Source organism: Brachyhypopomus gauderio, unplaced genomic scaffold, assembly GCF_052324685.1.
Source record: "Brachyhypopomus gauderio isolate BG-103 unplaced genomic scaffold, BGAUD_0.2 sc40, whole genome shotgun sequence".
Classification (NCBI taxonomy): Eukaryota; Metazoa; Chordata; class Actinopteri; order Gymnotiformes; family Hypopomidae; genus Brachyhypopomus; species Brachyhypopomus gauderio.
The window spans coordinates 1,117,879-1,133,604 of NW_027506868.1; the positions used below are offsets into that span (position 1 = coordinate 1,117,879).

The 15,726-nt window shown below is 40.5% G+C and overlaps 1 protein-coding gene across 3 annotated transcripts in view; it reads right to left on the bottom strand.

Annotated features, from left to right (window-relative positions):
- slain1a (SLAIN motif family, member 1a) overlaps window positions 1–15,726 on the bottom strand; it is a 29,421-nt gene that overhangs the window by 555 nt on the left and 13,140 nt on the right. For all 3 annotated transcript variants that reach the window (XM_076985484.1, XM_076985486.1, XM_076985483.1), the window contains 2 exons: window positions 608–793; window positions 17–290 (listed from right to left, as the gene is read on the bottom strand). In XM_076985484.1, coding sequence (XP_076841599.1) covers window positions 17–290; window positions 608–793 — 460 coding nt within the window. The remainder of the gene's footprint in view (window positions 1–16; window positions 291–607; window positions 794–15,726) is intronic.

Sequence of the window (15,726 nt, forward strand, 5' to 3'; positions counted from 1 at the left end):
GCTTAGCCGTGAATACCTGCGTGCTGGCTGGACGATCTTGCTGCGTGGAGTCCCGATAAAAGAGGCCGGGCGGGGTAAAGCGCTGCGGCCTGCTGGGAACATGCCGCTGGATTTACTGGGCAGGGGGATGCCACTGCTGGACAGGGATCCGAAGCTAGCGGCCGAAGACATAGCGGAGGCACCCTGTATGGTGGGGCTGACGTAGGCCGTGGCCTTCAGCGGCGGCCGGCTCGCTGTGGAGAAGCTGCCTGTACTCTGAACACGCTGCTGCAGCTGCCCAGCAGGCGGAACTGATGAGACAAGGAGAAATTCAAGATGTTGCACTACAAAACCACACTACAAAAAACTCATTACATCCAGTTGAACTGTGCTCAGTTGAATCTGTTCCAAATTAATTGTTTCCTGTAATGCATATATTTCTGTACCTTCAACTCTAAGTGCAATCTATTAAAATGACAAGATCTTGTCTTGTCTACTATGTTCACTAGAAGCTCATTTTTTGGTTTATCTCATGTGACAAAGCAAATAAATCACTACATCTTTTAACTAACACATAACATCAGTAATTGTTCCAAAGTCGCTGTGGGCCAGACAGCGATGGTCTCACCTGCAGACTGTAGTCTGGCGAGCCCACTCGGGGAGTCGAAGCTCTGGCTGTTTCTCAGTGATGAAGATGAAGAGCAGTGTGCTGGAAAAGTGGAGTGACTGGGTGGGGCAGCTATACTGGGGCCGCTGGGCACAGACAGCATGCTGGGAGCTCGGATCAGGTTTGGCATACTTCTCCGCAGCTTGTCTTAAAGCACACAGGACATCCAGTGGCATGTTAATGGGTGAAATTAGCAGAAAGCTATATATTGTGGAGATTGTGGAGACTATTCACAACAAATATCTGTCTGACTGAACAGTTCTCTTTTATTACGTTAACAAATACGAGCCTCTTGTAATTCCAGGACGAAACATGAGGGAAAGTGAAGATGTTAAGATTGGGCGTTTTGAAAATAAACCACCATGTGGTTATAATAATGTGATAAAAAGCGAATTATTTCGAATCATTTCGAGTATATGTATAAATATGTAACTTAATTAAGTTTAACGTGCTGGAAAATATTGAAATGGACCTTTAAAGTGACGTACAAGTGCTTGAATTCCACCTTATAAAGGTGTATGAACCCTGCAAACATGACTTTGTTCACTGCGCTGAGGCGCAGCGCGCGTGAAGTTACAAAATTCGAGAGGTGCACGACCTCGCAAATCGACAGCACGTGAGGCCCTTGCGCACGGGCAGTGCCACTGCGATTACGTCATTTTCGCCGCACGAACCCTCGCCGTGCTCGTGACGCGTCAAGTATAAACCAGTCAGCTGTCAGAAACAGCTTTGATGTGTGGCTATATTATATACTATGTGACCTAACACAAGGATTGTCTGCTACAGAGGAAATTCAAATGACGTACGCGGGGGAGGTGGGGGGGTGGGGGGTGTCATGAAACTTTCTTGTCCCGGGCCCCAGCAAGACTGTCAACGGGCCTGCATATATATATTCAGACGGGTGGCGAATGTAAATTTTTGACGGGGGGGGAGTTCGCTTATCACAGGAGCACTTCCACCCTTCGTTACCACCTCAACGCAAAACATGTTGGGGCTAACGGACAGGTCAGTAATGATAACTTAGCTGCTAAATGTATTCCTAGTACGATAGGGTGACCAAACATCCGTATTTCCCGGGACATGTCCGTATTTCACATCCTGTCCCTGGCGTCCCGGGTTTTTTTAAAGTGAGGAAATGTCCTGGTTTTTAAATGACCTTCAGTGGACCATTAAGACTGATTAAACTTTCGCGAGTGACCGTAGCGCGTGACACCGCACACCTCGCGCGAGCGACTGCGGAGGCGTTTAAACTTGATGCGTCATATTATTTGCAGTGTTGTTCACTCTCTGTGGTCGAAGATAAAGGCTTACAAGAAGCTCTGCAAATTGCATCAACTGATGCAAGTTACGAACTGCCGTCCAGAATTACAATGTCAAAGAAAATCCAGCAGCTGTATGATGAGGAAAGGGAAGTAAAACAGGTTATCACTGGACCTCTGTTAGCAACAAGAATTATCTTGGTGTGACAGCACATATTATAGATGATGAATGGAAGGTCCAGTCATTTGCTTTGAGCATGCAGACCACCACTTCTAGGCACTATGGAGATGCCTGTGGCAGAGGCCTGGGAAATTAAAGAAAAAGTATACCATCTAAAATGGTATTAAAAAACATCTTCTGATTTACTTAAATTCTTCCAATATCCTGAGCAAAACTCCCAAAATTAAACAACATTTTTGGTCAGAATTTCCAGTGTCCTGAAAACTTTTTCTGCACTCATCTATTGGTCTGTGTAGTAGACTGGTGGAAAAATGTTGAAGTTTATGATTATGTTCATTGATTCATTCATCATTCAAACTTAAATTAATATTTCTCATGTTAAATAATGAAATGTGATTAAATTGCGATTAATTTCGATGAATTAATTACAAAGCTTCTGATTAATTCGATAAATTTTTTTAATTGCATCCCACCCCTAATATATATATATATATATATATATATATATATATATATATATATATATATATATATATATATATATAAGTGGTGGGCCATTATCGGCGTTAACGACGTTCGATAATGTGATATTCTTATCGGGCGATATAAAAAATATCGCCATTAATCTATTCTTAAAGTTGGGTTGGGAACTGGGTCTAAATAGGTAAATCAAACTATGATGACTTTTACCTTGATAGTTTAGCTCGGGTGTATTCCTAACCAAATAGCACAGTAGGGGGCGAGAATGAGTTTTCAAACCTGTGAATTACAAAGACCACAACAAATTGCACGTGCTTACATGGATGCAGCCACGAAGCCGCCAGGTTTGCTTCATGGAAAATTCATTTTTAAGACGCTTCCTAATGGAGACATTGACAAGACTAAAGTTGTTTGCACCTTATGCAACGCGGAATTAGTTTATTGTAGGAGTTTTACCAGTCTGAAGTACTATTTAAACGCAAAGCACCCGTTTGCTAATGCTGCTGACGCCGGGTAAAGCACTGATGCAGCCCAGGGGAAGAGTCGCCACCCAAACTATGAGTGCAATAGTGTTGTGTCATTCGCGAACAATTCGTTCAAATGAACGAATCATTTGAGTGAACGAACTGAATCGAATCACTTCCTCAGCTGATTCGTTCCTTTTTCAGTTCAGTAATTGAGCTCAGCAGCAACTGTGCACGCCGGCAGGGGAACTTTTGTGTGGTCTGTGAATCACCGAATCACCCGCGAATCTGGAGGTGGAGACTGTCATATCGAGGGAACTGCGCATGCTCAGTGATTCATTCAGTGAATCGTTCACTGTATTGAGGGCTCTCGTTCACAATCTGATTCGTTCATGAACTGAGGGCTCTCATTCACTCTCTGATTTGTTTATGAACTGAGGGCTCTCGTTCATTCTCTGATTTGTTCACTGAACTGAAGGCTCTCGTTCATTTTCTGATTCGTTCATGAACTGAGGGCTCTCGTTCATTCTCTGATTCATTCAATGAACTGAGGGCTCTCGTTCACTCTCTGATTCGTTCACTGAACGTACTGTCACCCAGAGAACTGTTGCTAAGGAAGTGATTCACGTTTGCACTGCCACTCACTCACATTTTCTTTTTGATTGCACATTTAAGTTGATATTTTCTTCTGAATGTACAGTTTTTATCTTAATGTTGCTCTTAATTTAATATTTATTTTGCCCTCAGTTGTAGGTTAGTTCATATTTATTTTTTGTATTATGTTGTGATCCTGCGCCAGTTCGTGCTTCAGCTTTTGTGAATTCACTATTTCACGGGTTTTTATAAGATATTAATGGGAATATTAATGGGAAAAATAATTCGCGGGTCATCACTTTTTCGCTGGTTGTCTGCGGAATTTGATCGGCGAAAAATATATATATTTTATGATTTTTTACATGACAAAATCCCAAAATGTATAAAAATATATTATAAGTATTAATTCTAACAATTAACAAGGAATGTTATAAACAATAAAATAGTACGAATTACAGTAAATAGTGCATATATACTCTCGGAAACGAGAACCAGCATCACTTGCCTGAGACGCTACTCGCCTACATGAGATTGTATACAACATGACTGGTTGCTCGCTGGACAAGCACACATGCACAGAACAGTGTGGGAATGGTTATTAAGTGAATGGGAAAGGTTTATGTAAAGGTGTGGGGAGGGTTTATAAAGCCTTAATATAGTGTATAAGTATACCGTTTCTATTTTCGGTTATTGCGGGTAGTTCTGGAATCTCCAGAATGCGATAAAGGAGGGATCACTGTATTTGTAATGTAATTTATATTTCCTATAATAAACCCAACATTTAGTAGCAAATTTTTTATTCATAAATTTTCTACAACACTCTCGTCTCCTGGTCCATGAGACCGTGAACTAAACTGAAACATAAACCGTTCAGCCGTGTATCAGTTAAGGCTGGATACTTTCGCGAGTGACGATAACGCGCGACTCCGCACACCTCGCGAGAACGTGAGCAAACGGCGGAGGCATTTATACTTGACACGTCACATTCTTTGCAGTGTTCTCCGAAACGATATGTGGTAGTATAAAGAAACACCCATCAAAAAACAGGGAAATTAACATTTACCTGATGAATTTTAATGTTGCATTGTGTTCCAGGTTTGAAAGTGCTGGAATTTAGGCTAAAGTACTTGAAAATGCTTGAAATTGTAATTACTTTGTTTCACAACAAATAGCTATCTGACTGAACAATTCTCTTGTATTACGTTAACAAATACAAACCTCTCGTAATTCCAGGACGAAACATGACAGAACGTGAAGACGTTAAGATTGGGCATTTTGAAAATAAACAACCATTAAATCATGTGAATAAAACGCGAAATAAAATTATTTCGAATCATTTCGAGTATATGTATGAATATTTAACTTAATTAAGTTTAACGTGCTGGGAAATATAGAAATGGACCTTGAAAGTGAGGTACAAGTGCTTGTACAAGTGCTTCCACCTTGTATAGGTGTATGAACCCGGCAAACATGACTTTGTTCATTGCGCTGAAACGCTGCGCGCGTGAAGTTTACAAACTTCAAAAGGTGCACGACTTCGCAAAGCGACGGCGCACGAGGCCCTCGCGCACAGGCGGAGCCACAGCGATTACTTCATTAGGTGGGTCGGAGTCCTGCCAAGCACTGAACGATTCGGTGAACGAATCTTTTTAGTGAACTGATTCTAATGATTCAGTTCATCTAAAAGAACCGTTTTGCCCATCACTAGAGTGCAACCGAGGCAAGGTCAGCGCAGCTCTATCAGACAAGTTGACCAATCTCTTCGCTCAGTGGATTGCCACTAGCTGCCGGCCCATAAGCATGGTTAGAAACCCTATCTCAAAGACTGACTTTTAGTCATTACTTGGGTAGCACGCAGTTTCAATGATGAATGAATCCATGAACATAAGCATAAACTTCAACATCTTGCTTATTTTTCCACCAGTCTACTACACAGACCAATAGAGTGCAGAAAACAGAGCAAACAGTTTTCAGAACACTGGAAATTCTGACCAAAAATCTTTAATTTTGGGAGCTTTGCTCAGGATACTGGAAGAATAAGAAGAACTGAAGTAAATCATAAGATGTTTTTAATACCATTTTAGATGGTAGACTTTCTTTAATTTCCCAGGCCTCTACCACAGACATCTCCATAGTACCTAGAAGTGGTCTTCTGCATGCTCAGAGCAAAAGACTGGATCTTCCATTCATCATCTATAATATGAGCTGTCACACCAAGATAATTCTTGTTGCTAACAGAGGTCCAGTGATCCCCAGTCAGAGACACAGATTATACTTTGGCGAGTGACCGTAGCGCGCGACTCCACACACCTCGCGCAAACCTCCGCAAACGGCGGAGGCGTTTAAACTTGCCGCGTCTTACTTAAGCCTTCGACCACAGAGAGCGGTCTACAGTTTGTATCGTTTGTATCGTTTTTACTGAGATCTTACCAGGATAGCTTGATTGGTTTGAGATACGCCTGCGGCCAACAGCTTTCGTCAGCTACATCCTCATGAAGTTGATCTACTCGCAAAACCAGCTGCTGGAATTAAACAATCATGCTACCCCAGTGGATATATCAGTTATTAAACAACTCGGACTGCTTTGTCGGCCTCGCTACATCCATAGGGGCACTCGGAGAAAGTTTGTTTGTTTTTGCCATGGATCCGCCATTCCATCTCTCTGGTGAGCTGTGCGTACAGTCGCGACACAAACACGTCATCAGAGCATCATTAACCACAGAGTCAAAAGGGCTGACATCGCTGTGGCAACGCTGCTCATGCAGCAGGAAGTAAAACGCGGAGTGGATTTTAAGCTGCTTCGGCCGATACCGAGACACACCGCTCCATCCTCTATTAAAATGGAACTGTTGAATGCACAATCCCTGACAAATAAATCCTGCTTCATACACAATCATATTTTGGACAGGTGTCTGGATTTGATGTGTCTTACAGAGACCTGGCACAAATCAGATAGTCATTCAGTCCTAATAGAAACCTGCCCTACTGGCTATCCCTACCTTCAGAAAGCTCGGAGTAAAGGACGTGGTGGCGGCCTGGTGGTTATTCATCATGACAACTTAAAGTTGATCCCAGTGCCCATGCCTGAGATGACTTCATTTGAGTACATGGCATTCAAATGTAAAACCTCTCCTGCTATGCAAATTTTACTTATCTATCGCCCCCCCAAACCAAATCTACTTTTCCTCCCAGACATGCAAAACTTGCTTACAGCATTTTGTACAGCCTGCTGAAACCATCATTCTGGGGGATTTTAATATACATGTGGATAACATCTCATGTCGCCTTGCGGCTGAATTCTTGGAACTACTTGACTGTTTTAACCTTAGACAGATTGTTGACGTCCCCACACACACCTGGGGACATACTCTGGACCTGGTGATTATGGACACTGCCCCTGCCACCCCTGTTGCCAATTTGTCTGTTCATGACTTGGGTGTGTCTGATCACAAGGTAGTTTTTATGGAGTTGTCATTTCCTTCATCTCTCAAAAATCCCAAGCGCGAAATATCCTTCAGGAACTTAAAAAAGGTTAACTCAGATATCCTAGCTGATGGATTTGCTTGCCTTCATACTGATTTTTCATCAGCTGAAGATGCAGTGGATTTTTACAATGAAACTCTGAGTACTTTGTTGGATATTCATGCTCCAGTCAAAACCAGAACGGTCACCTTTCCTCGCTCAGCCCCTTGGTTTAACAAGGAGCTACGTAAGATGAAGGCGGCTGGTCGTGTCCTTGAGAGACGTTGCACAAAATCTGGTCTTACTGTTCATAAGCTGGTGTACCGGGAACACCAAAGGGCCTACTCAAAGTCACTCAGAGAGGCACGGTCACAGTTTTACTCAAACATGATTAACAACAATAAAGGAGACTCCAAGAAACTATTCTCCACTGTTAGTCACCTACTCCAGCCACATCCTCCCTCACCTACAGAAGTTACAGAAGAGTACTGTAACCATTTTATGAACTTTCTAATAACAAAAACCGACTCTATTGACTCTGGACTAGGTGCTCCCATCACACCAGTGACGGTTTATTCAAAGTTTGAGGCCCTCCAACCTCTAAACTGTTTCCCAGAAACCTCAAAGCAAACTGTTGAGGGCATAATCCGTGGGATGAAAACCTCCACCAGTGCCTTAGATCCCTTTCCAACCGCTTTAGTGAAAGCAAACATTTCTGCAATAAGTCCATTGATCACTACAGTAATCAACCTCTCTCTTCAAACTGGCCATGTTCCATCCAAAACAGCCATAATAAGACCTGTGCTTAAAAAACCTACTCTTGATCCAGACATTTTTGCAAATTACAGGCCCATCTCCAATCTCCCGTTCCTTTCTAAAGTGCTGGAAAAAGTTGTTGCTGCACATCTTCAGGACCATCTTAAATGTAATAATCTTTTCGAAAAATTCCAGTCTGGATTTCGCTGTGCCCATAGCACAGACACAGCTCTGGTCAGAGTCACAAATGACCTACTGATGGCTGCAGATAAGGGCTCACCTTCCTTACTCATACTCCTGGATCTGTCTGCTGCATTTGATACTGTGAACCATGAAATCCTTCTAAATCGCTTACAACATACCACTGGAATTACAGACACTGACCTGGACTGGTTTCAATCCTATCTCACTGACAGAGTGCAGTGCATTTCTATTCGTAAAACAAGGTCTCAGTCGCACAGTATGAACTGTGGTGTCCCCCAGGGATCAGTCCTTGGCCCCATTCTCTTTCTTATATATATGCTTCCATTGGGTAACATCATAAATTGCTACGGAATATCGTTTCATTGTTATGCCAATGATATACAACTTTATATAAAAGTGGGCGCCAATTCCTCCGTAACTTCATCATCATCATCATCATCATCATCATCATCTCTATCCATGCTTGATGCATGCCTGGACGAGGTAGAAATGTGGATGAAACAAAACTTCCTCCAGTTGAATAGCGCTAAAACCGAAGCTATCTTGATTGGCACCCCACACCAGATTCAGTCATCGTCTATAACCAGCATTTCATTTCTTGGCCATGATACTCCTTTAAGTACATCAATTACAAATCTTGGAATAAGGTTTGATCCACAACTCACCTTTGAGCTCTATATTAAACATCTTTGCAAGACTTCTTTTCTGCACCTTAGAAATATAGCCAAACTTCGTTCCACCCTCTCTCTGTCGGATGCTGAAAAATTGGTCCATGCATTTATCTCTTCTAGGCTGGATTACTGCAACGCACTCCTTATTGGGATTTCTAGCAAGAGTCTCCAGAGACTGCAGTATATCCAAAACAGTGCAGCTAGGGTACTGATGAGGGTACAAAAATATGAACATATTACACCTGTATTGTAATATCTGTACGCATTGAGTACAAGATCTCTCAACTCACACACCAGTGCCTTTATGGTAATGCCCCTCCATACTTGAAAGAGTTACTCACTCCATTGGCTCCATCAAGGTCCCTCCGGTCTACAAACTCAAATCGCCTTTTTATCCCGAGATGTAAGCTTAGCACTATGGGTGATCGGGCTTTCTGTTCAGTGGCCCCTCGCCTATGGAATACTTTCCCTGATCATTTGAGACTACCGCAGACCATTGACTGCTTTAAAAGAGGACTCAAAACTTTTCTTTTTAGAAGAACCTATGATTCTAACGGACTCGCTAATCACTTTTTATTACATTTTATACTGTAATAGTTTTTATGGTCATGTTTTAGGTTGGAGCACTTTGAGATTTACCTAATGTAAAGTGCGGTATAATAAAAATGAATTATTATTATTATTATTATTATTACAGTCCACAGCAATCCATCTCGCCACTGAATTGGTCAATTTGTGTGACGTGGACTTTGACATTTTGTTTCTTAATTTGAGCCAGAGACCGTATATATAAGTGGACTGGACGACACGAGTGAAAAGTGAAGCCTCCGTGAGTCAGCTGCCCTCTAATGGCTGGCTGCAGTACAACTTTTAACCCCGCCCATTCCCATGTAAGTGAACTGGGCCGGACGAGAAACTTTGAATTTTTATTACACATAAAATGTTTTTTTAGCAATTATATTTTGTCAATTCTATAACACCCCATTGCGTTAGTATCTCTCCCAGTGTTTTTCTCTACGATAAACAGATTTTATAGAAGTTATTAAGTGTTATTTAAAGGGGTGTGGCGATAAGGTGATTGACAGTTAATAGCTGCATTAGTTGACATCTAATAACAGACGCTCAAATGTGAACGCGCTCAACATCAAAGCTCTCGACAGCAAAACTCTCGACAGCAGTATTAAAACCTTTTACCTTTGTTTATTTTGTAAAATGTCAAAAGTTTCTATACTGGTGGGCGTATCCTAATGAATGTTGGCGCGGAGATACGGTCTCTGGCGGAGATACTGTCCTGCCTACCGGTTCTAATGCGCATGCTCTGGCTCCAATTTTCATATACTGCGCAAGCGCATCCAAGATGGCAGTGTCCGTGCGGCCATCTTGGTGGCTTCAAAAGTTCACAATGGGAGTCAACGGCGACGTACCGTCCATTATATATACAGTCACTGATTTGAACCCCGACACTGTTTGTTCGTACTAGGGATAGGCTACATTTAGCAGCTAAGTTATCATTACTGACCTGCGCGTTAGCCCAACACATTTTGCGTTGAGGTGGTAACGAAAGGGTGGAAGTGCTCCTGTGATAAGTGAACTCCATCCTGCATAAAGTGCAAATAACACTATTTTTGTTTGTACTTCCATCTGGAAATTTCTTATATTTAAATTTCCCAGCCACCAGCGTAGCCTCTTCAGTCATCTCCATCATGCTCATTGCTTATTGTGCGTCCATATAATCTGTATGTCTGGAACTTGTGCACTGAGAAACATTCCACGGTGTAAAAGTATCTCATGCGTTAAATGCGTTAAAATGCATTAATGTTTTTAGTTTGTTAATTTCCCTGTAATTAATTAATCAAAATTAACACGTTAAAGTCCCACAACTAATATATATATATATATATATATATATATATATATATATATATATATATATATATATATATATATATATATATTAGGGGTGGGCATAGATTAATTTTTTTAATCTAGATTTATCTCACTGAAATCTTGAAATTAATCTAGATTAATCTAGATTAATCTATATTAAAATGGCTCATATGCGTGCTACCCAAGTAATGACTAAAAGTCAGTTTTTAAGATAGGGTTTCTTAATACAGAGGGTGCATTAGACCAGGGGCTCATCTCCTGTTTCCAAAATGCATCGGTTTTCCATCCACCGAGTTTTTGCGCATAAAAGCTGGATGGAAAAAGTCCAAAATTCGAAAAGGGTTTTTCGCATAAACGATGACGTATCATGCCTCAAGTCATGTGGTTCTGTACATGATCGCGATCTAAAGATGGCAAATGCATACAAAAACAGTTCTGGAGAGAGCAAAAATTGAATTTAACTTCTCCATGTATAGAAAAGAAAAAGAAAAAAATGTTTCAAAACCTCAACGTGCAAAAATGTGTAACTGCCAGATGGATGTAAAACCACTATTGTTTGGCATCCTCTCACGTGATCTAAAGTTTATTCGCATAACTGTAATGAATGGAAACAAGGCTTAATTCGCATTTTTTTCTGCCGAAACTTGGAAATTGAGCATTATTTTTTCGAAAGGTTTGGATGGAAACCCGGCTGCTTGAGGAAGCTGTTCTACTTTGATACTTGAAGAACAGCAAAAAAAAACATGCTCAATAATTTTTTATTATTTTATTATTAATATTAATATTTATTATTAATATTAATATTATTTTTTATATTAAAAATTGAGCTCAATTTTTTTTTGAAGAAAAAAAAACATGCTCAATAAAATGTAGGCTACTCGTGTTCAACAGTTTATTCAGTTAAACATGAATTTGTAAGCCTACATACTGTACATTAAATAACATGTTTATTCAGCTAAACATGATATTTGAAATGTAAGCCAACATTTAGTACATTTAACCTCACGGACGTAATTTTCAAAAGTCAGTTTTGGTCCTCTGTAGTTTTAACGGTTAAAAAGAAATATTTAAATAGCGACGAATCTAGCGCTAGGACCATGCAGAAAACGACCGCTCCGAGCTCCGCTCCGGTAACATTTTACGTTCCTAAAAATGAATTTTCCATGAAGCAAACCTGGCGACTTCATGGCTGCATCCATATAAAAACACGTACGATTTGTAATTCACTCGTTCTCGCCCCTACTGTGCAATTTGGTTAGGAATACAGCCAAGCTAAACTATCAAGTTGAAAGTCATCATAGTTTGCTTACCCATTTTGACCCAGTTCCCAACCTAACTTTAAGAATAGATTAACGGCGATAATTTTTATATCGCCCGATAAGAGTATCAAATTAACGACCGCCGTTAACGGGCCACCACTAATATATATATATATATATATATATATATATATATATATATATATATATATATATATATATATATATATACAGTGGGGAAAATAAGTATTAGTCAGTGACCAATTGTGCAAGTTCTCCCACTTAAAAAGATGAGAGAGGCCGGTAATTGACATCATAGGTAGACCTCAACTATGAGAGACAAAATGTGAAAAAAAAAATTGAGAAAATCATTTTGTCTGACTTTTAAAGAATTTATTTGCAAATAATGGTGGAAAATAAGTATTTGGTCAATAACAAAAGTTCATCTCAATACTTTGTTGTATATCCTCTGTTGGCAATGACAGAGGTCAAACGTTTTCTGTAAGTCTTCACAAGGTTGGCACACACTGTTGCTGGTATGTTGGCCCATTCCTCCATGCAGATCTCCTCTAGAGCAGTGATGTTTTGGGGCTGTCGGCGGGCAACACGGACTTTTAACTCCCTCCAAAGGTTTTCGATGGGGTTGAGATCGGGAGACTGGCTAGGCCACTCCAGGACTTTGAAATGTTTCTTACGAAGCCACTCCTTTGTAGCCCTGGCAGTGTGCTTGGGATCATTGTCATGCTGAAAGACCCAGCCACGTTTCATCTTCATTGCCCTTGCTGATGGAAGGAGGAGCATTAAACAAAACGTAGTAGGACCTACACATTATCGAAATCATACCCTAGATCTAATATTAACGCTGGGTATCGACGTAGATAATATAAACATACTCCCGCAAACCGTAGCAATCTCCGATCATTATTTAGTAAAATTCGATTTTCACCTTAACATAAATACCCGCCCGTCTCCTCGGCAGTGTATAAAGCGCTCAATAAATTCATCAACAGCAGCACGGTTTATTGAAACCCTCCCTGACTTAACTGCTTTAGCCCACTCGCCATCCGATCCAGGAGAGTTAGATAGTCTAACCGACTACTTAGAGAATACCTGCAGATCAGCTCTAGATATAGTAGCTCCACTAAAATATAAAAAAGCTAGATCCAAAAAGCTCGCCCCATGGTACACCGACCAAACTAGAAACTTAAAACAAATAGCACGTAAATTAGAGCGGAAATGGCGATCTACTAAATTGGAAGTATTCCACTGTGCCTGGAAGGATAGCATTATTGACTACAAACGGGCACTCACTAAAGCACGCTCAGCATACTTAGCCTCACTGATAGAGAAAAATAAAAACAATCCTAGATTTCTTTTTAATACTATTTCTAAACTTACAAAAAATGAAGCAGGCACAGAACCTCAGATTCCAGTAAACCTCACTAGTAATGTATTTATAGATTTCTTTGATAATAAAATAGAGAATATTAGACAAAATATAAAACCCTTTATTAGCAATACAACTGGTATGTCATCTGGTTTGGTTGATATTGATTTAAATTACATACTGGGAGAAAAACTTGATGCTTTTCATCCACTCCCAAAATCAGAATTAGAGAAAATAATTTCTTCCTTAAATTGTACTACCTGCACATTAGACTCAGTTCCCTCAAAGTTATTAAAAGAGGTATTACCAGCTGTAACTGAACCTCTTCTAACTATAGTTAACTCATCCATTACAATAGGTCACATGCCCAAATCATGTAAATTAGCAATTATCAAACCTCTGATCAAGAAACCAAATCTTGATCCGACTGTGCTATCTAATTATAGACCCATTTCAAACACATCATTTATATCTAAGATCATAGAAAAAGCTGTTGCCCAGCAATTATGCCTATATCTGCAATAGGAATAACACATTTGAAAAGTTCCAATCTGGTTTTAGGCCCCATCACAGTACTGAAACAGCATTAGTTAAAGTAACAAATGATCTCCTCCTTGCATCAGATCAAGGCTATGTATCACTGTTAGTGCTTCTTGATCTTAGTGCAGCTTTCGACACAATTGATCATAGGATCTTGCTAGAAAGGTTAGAACGCTGGGTTGGAGTCTCAGGCACAGCCCTTTCATGGTTTCAGTCTTACTTAACAAATCGCTATCAGTTTGTAGAGCTCAATAATATTTCATCCAAACGTACAATGGTTAAATATGGGGTCCCGCAAGGCTCCATCTTAGGACCACTATTATTTACATTATATATGCTACCATTGGGCACAGTTATAAACAAACATGGTGTCAATTTTCACTGCTATGCGGATGACACTCAACTTTACATATCAGCCAAACCCGATGACAAACTCAGTTTAGGAAAAATTGAGGCCTGTGTAAGAGATATTAAATGCTGGATGTCTCTAAACTTCCTACAATTAAATGAGGACAAAACAGAAGTTCTCCTTGTGGGCACTAAGGCCGCAAGACAGAAAATTCCAAATTTAATGCTTAATCTTGCAGACTATCCCATTACACCTGGCACAGTAGCCAAAAACCTAGGCGTCATACTCGACTCCGACCTATCATTTGATAAATATATAGATAATACTACTAGGATAGCTTTTCTACATCTCCGCAACATTGCCAAATTAAGAAATGCATTATCACAGGATGATGCAGAAAAATTGGTGCACGCATTTGTTAGCTCTAGACTAGACTACTGCAATTCACTACTGTCAGGATGTTCAAATAGGAATCTAAATAAACTTCAAGTAGTTCAAAATGCCGCAGCTAGAGTTCTGACCAGAACTAGAAAATTTCAGCATATTAGACCAGTCCTATCAGCCCTGCATTGGCTCCCAGTTAAATTTCGTATTGATTTTAAAATTCTATTATTAGCATATAAAGCACTACACGGGCTTGCTCCTGAATACCTCCAGGAACTTATTTCCTACTATGAACCCCCACGTCAACTAAGATCACAGGGTGCTGGTCTGTTATTAGTTCCACAAATTAACAAGGTAACAGCAGGGGGAAGAGCCTTTTCTTATAAGGCCCCCCAGCTTTGGAATAATCTTCCTAAATGTGTCCGGGACTCTGACACAGTCACAATCTTTAAATCTAGGTTGAAAACCCACTTATTTAGTCTAGCGTTTGATAATTAATATCCCCCTTAGATAAAGGTACAGATCCAGGGGTTCATAGACGAAGGGTTTTATGGTAGACTGGGGTACTGGTGCTGTCATCCTGTCACTGCTCGTGGTCACTCAAGTTTGTTGACAGTGCAGTGGACGGATGCCATTGTCTCAGAAAGCCCCCAAGCCTATGTTACCTTCTGGTTCTGCCTTTTTTTAGCTAGGCTGTAATAATTTAACTTAGTGCCGGAGTTGCTGCCACACTCCAGAAATGTTTATAATTTTACCTGTCCTGTATATGTCCTCATACAGAGCTAATTTTCCCTGTTTCATTTCTCCACATGGCTGCCCGCCTGCTTGAGGAATAATGAGATGAGGAGAGACAAGCGATCCATCCTGGCCGGCCACCTCCTGCCTAACCGGATGCCTACACCATGATGGACATTATTACATATTTTTCGGTCTAAATTGACATTATTGCATCTTTTACATTCTGTCTACATTCTGTCTATATTGTTGTTGTTGTCATGGTGACCGGTGTCGGCCAGAGGAGGATGGGTTCCCCCCCTGAGTCTTGGTTCCTCTCAAGGTTTCTTCCTCATGCAAAAAACTAGGGAGTTTTTCCTTGCCACTGTCGCCTTTGGCTTGCTCACTGGGGGCTAGGACTCGGCACTTGTAAAGCTGCTTTGTGACAACAACTGTTGTAAAAAGCGCTATATAAATAAAATTTGATTG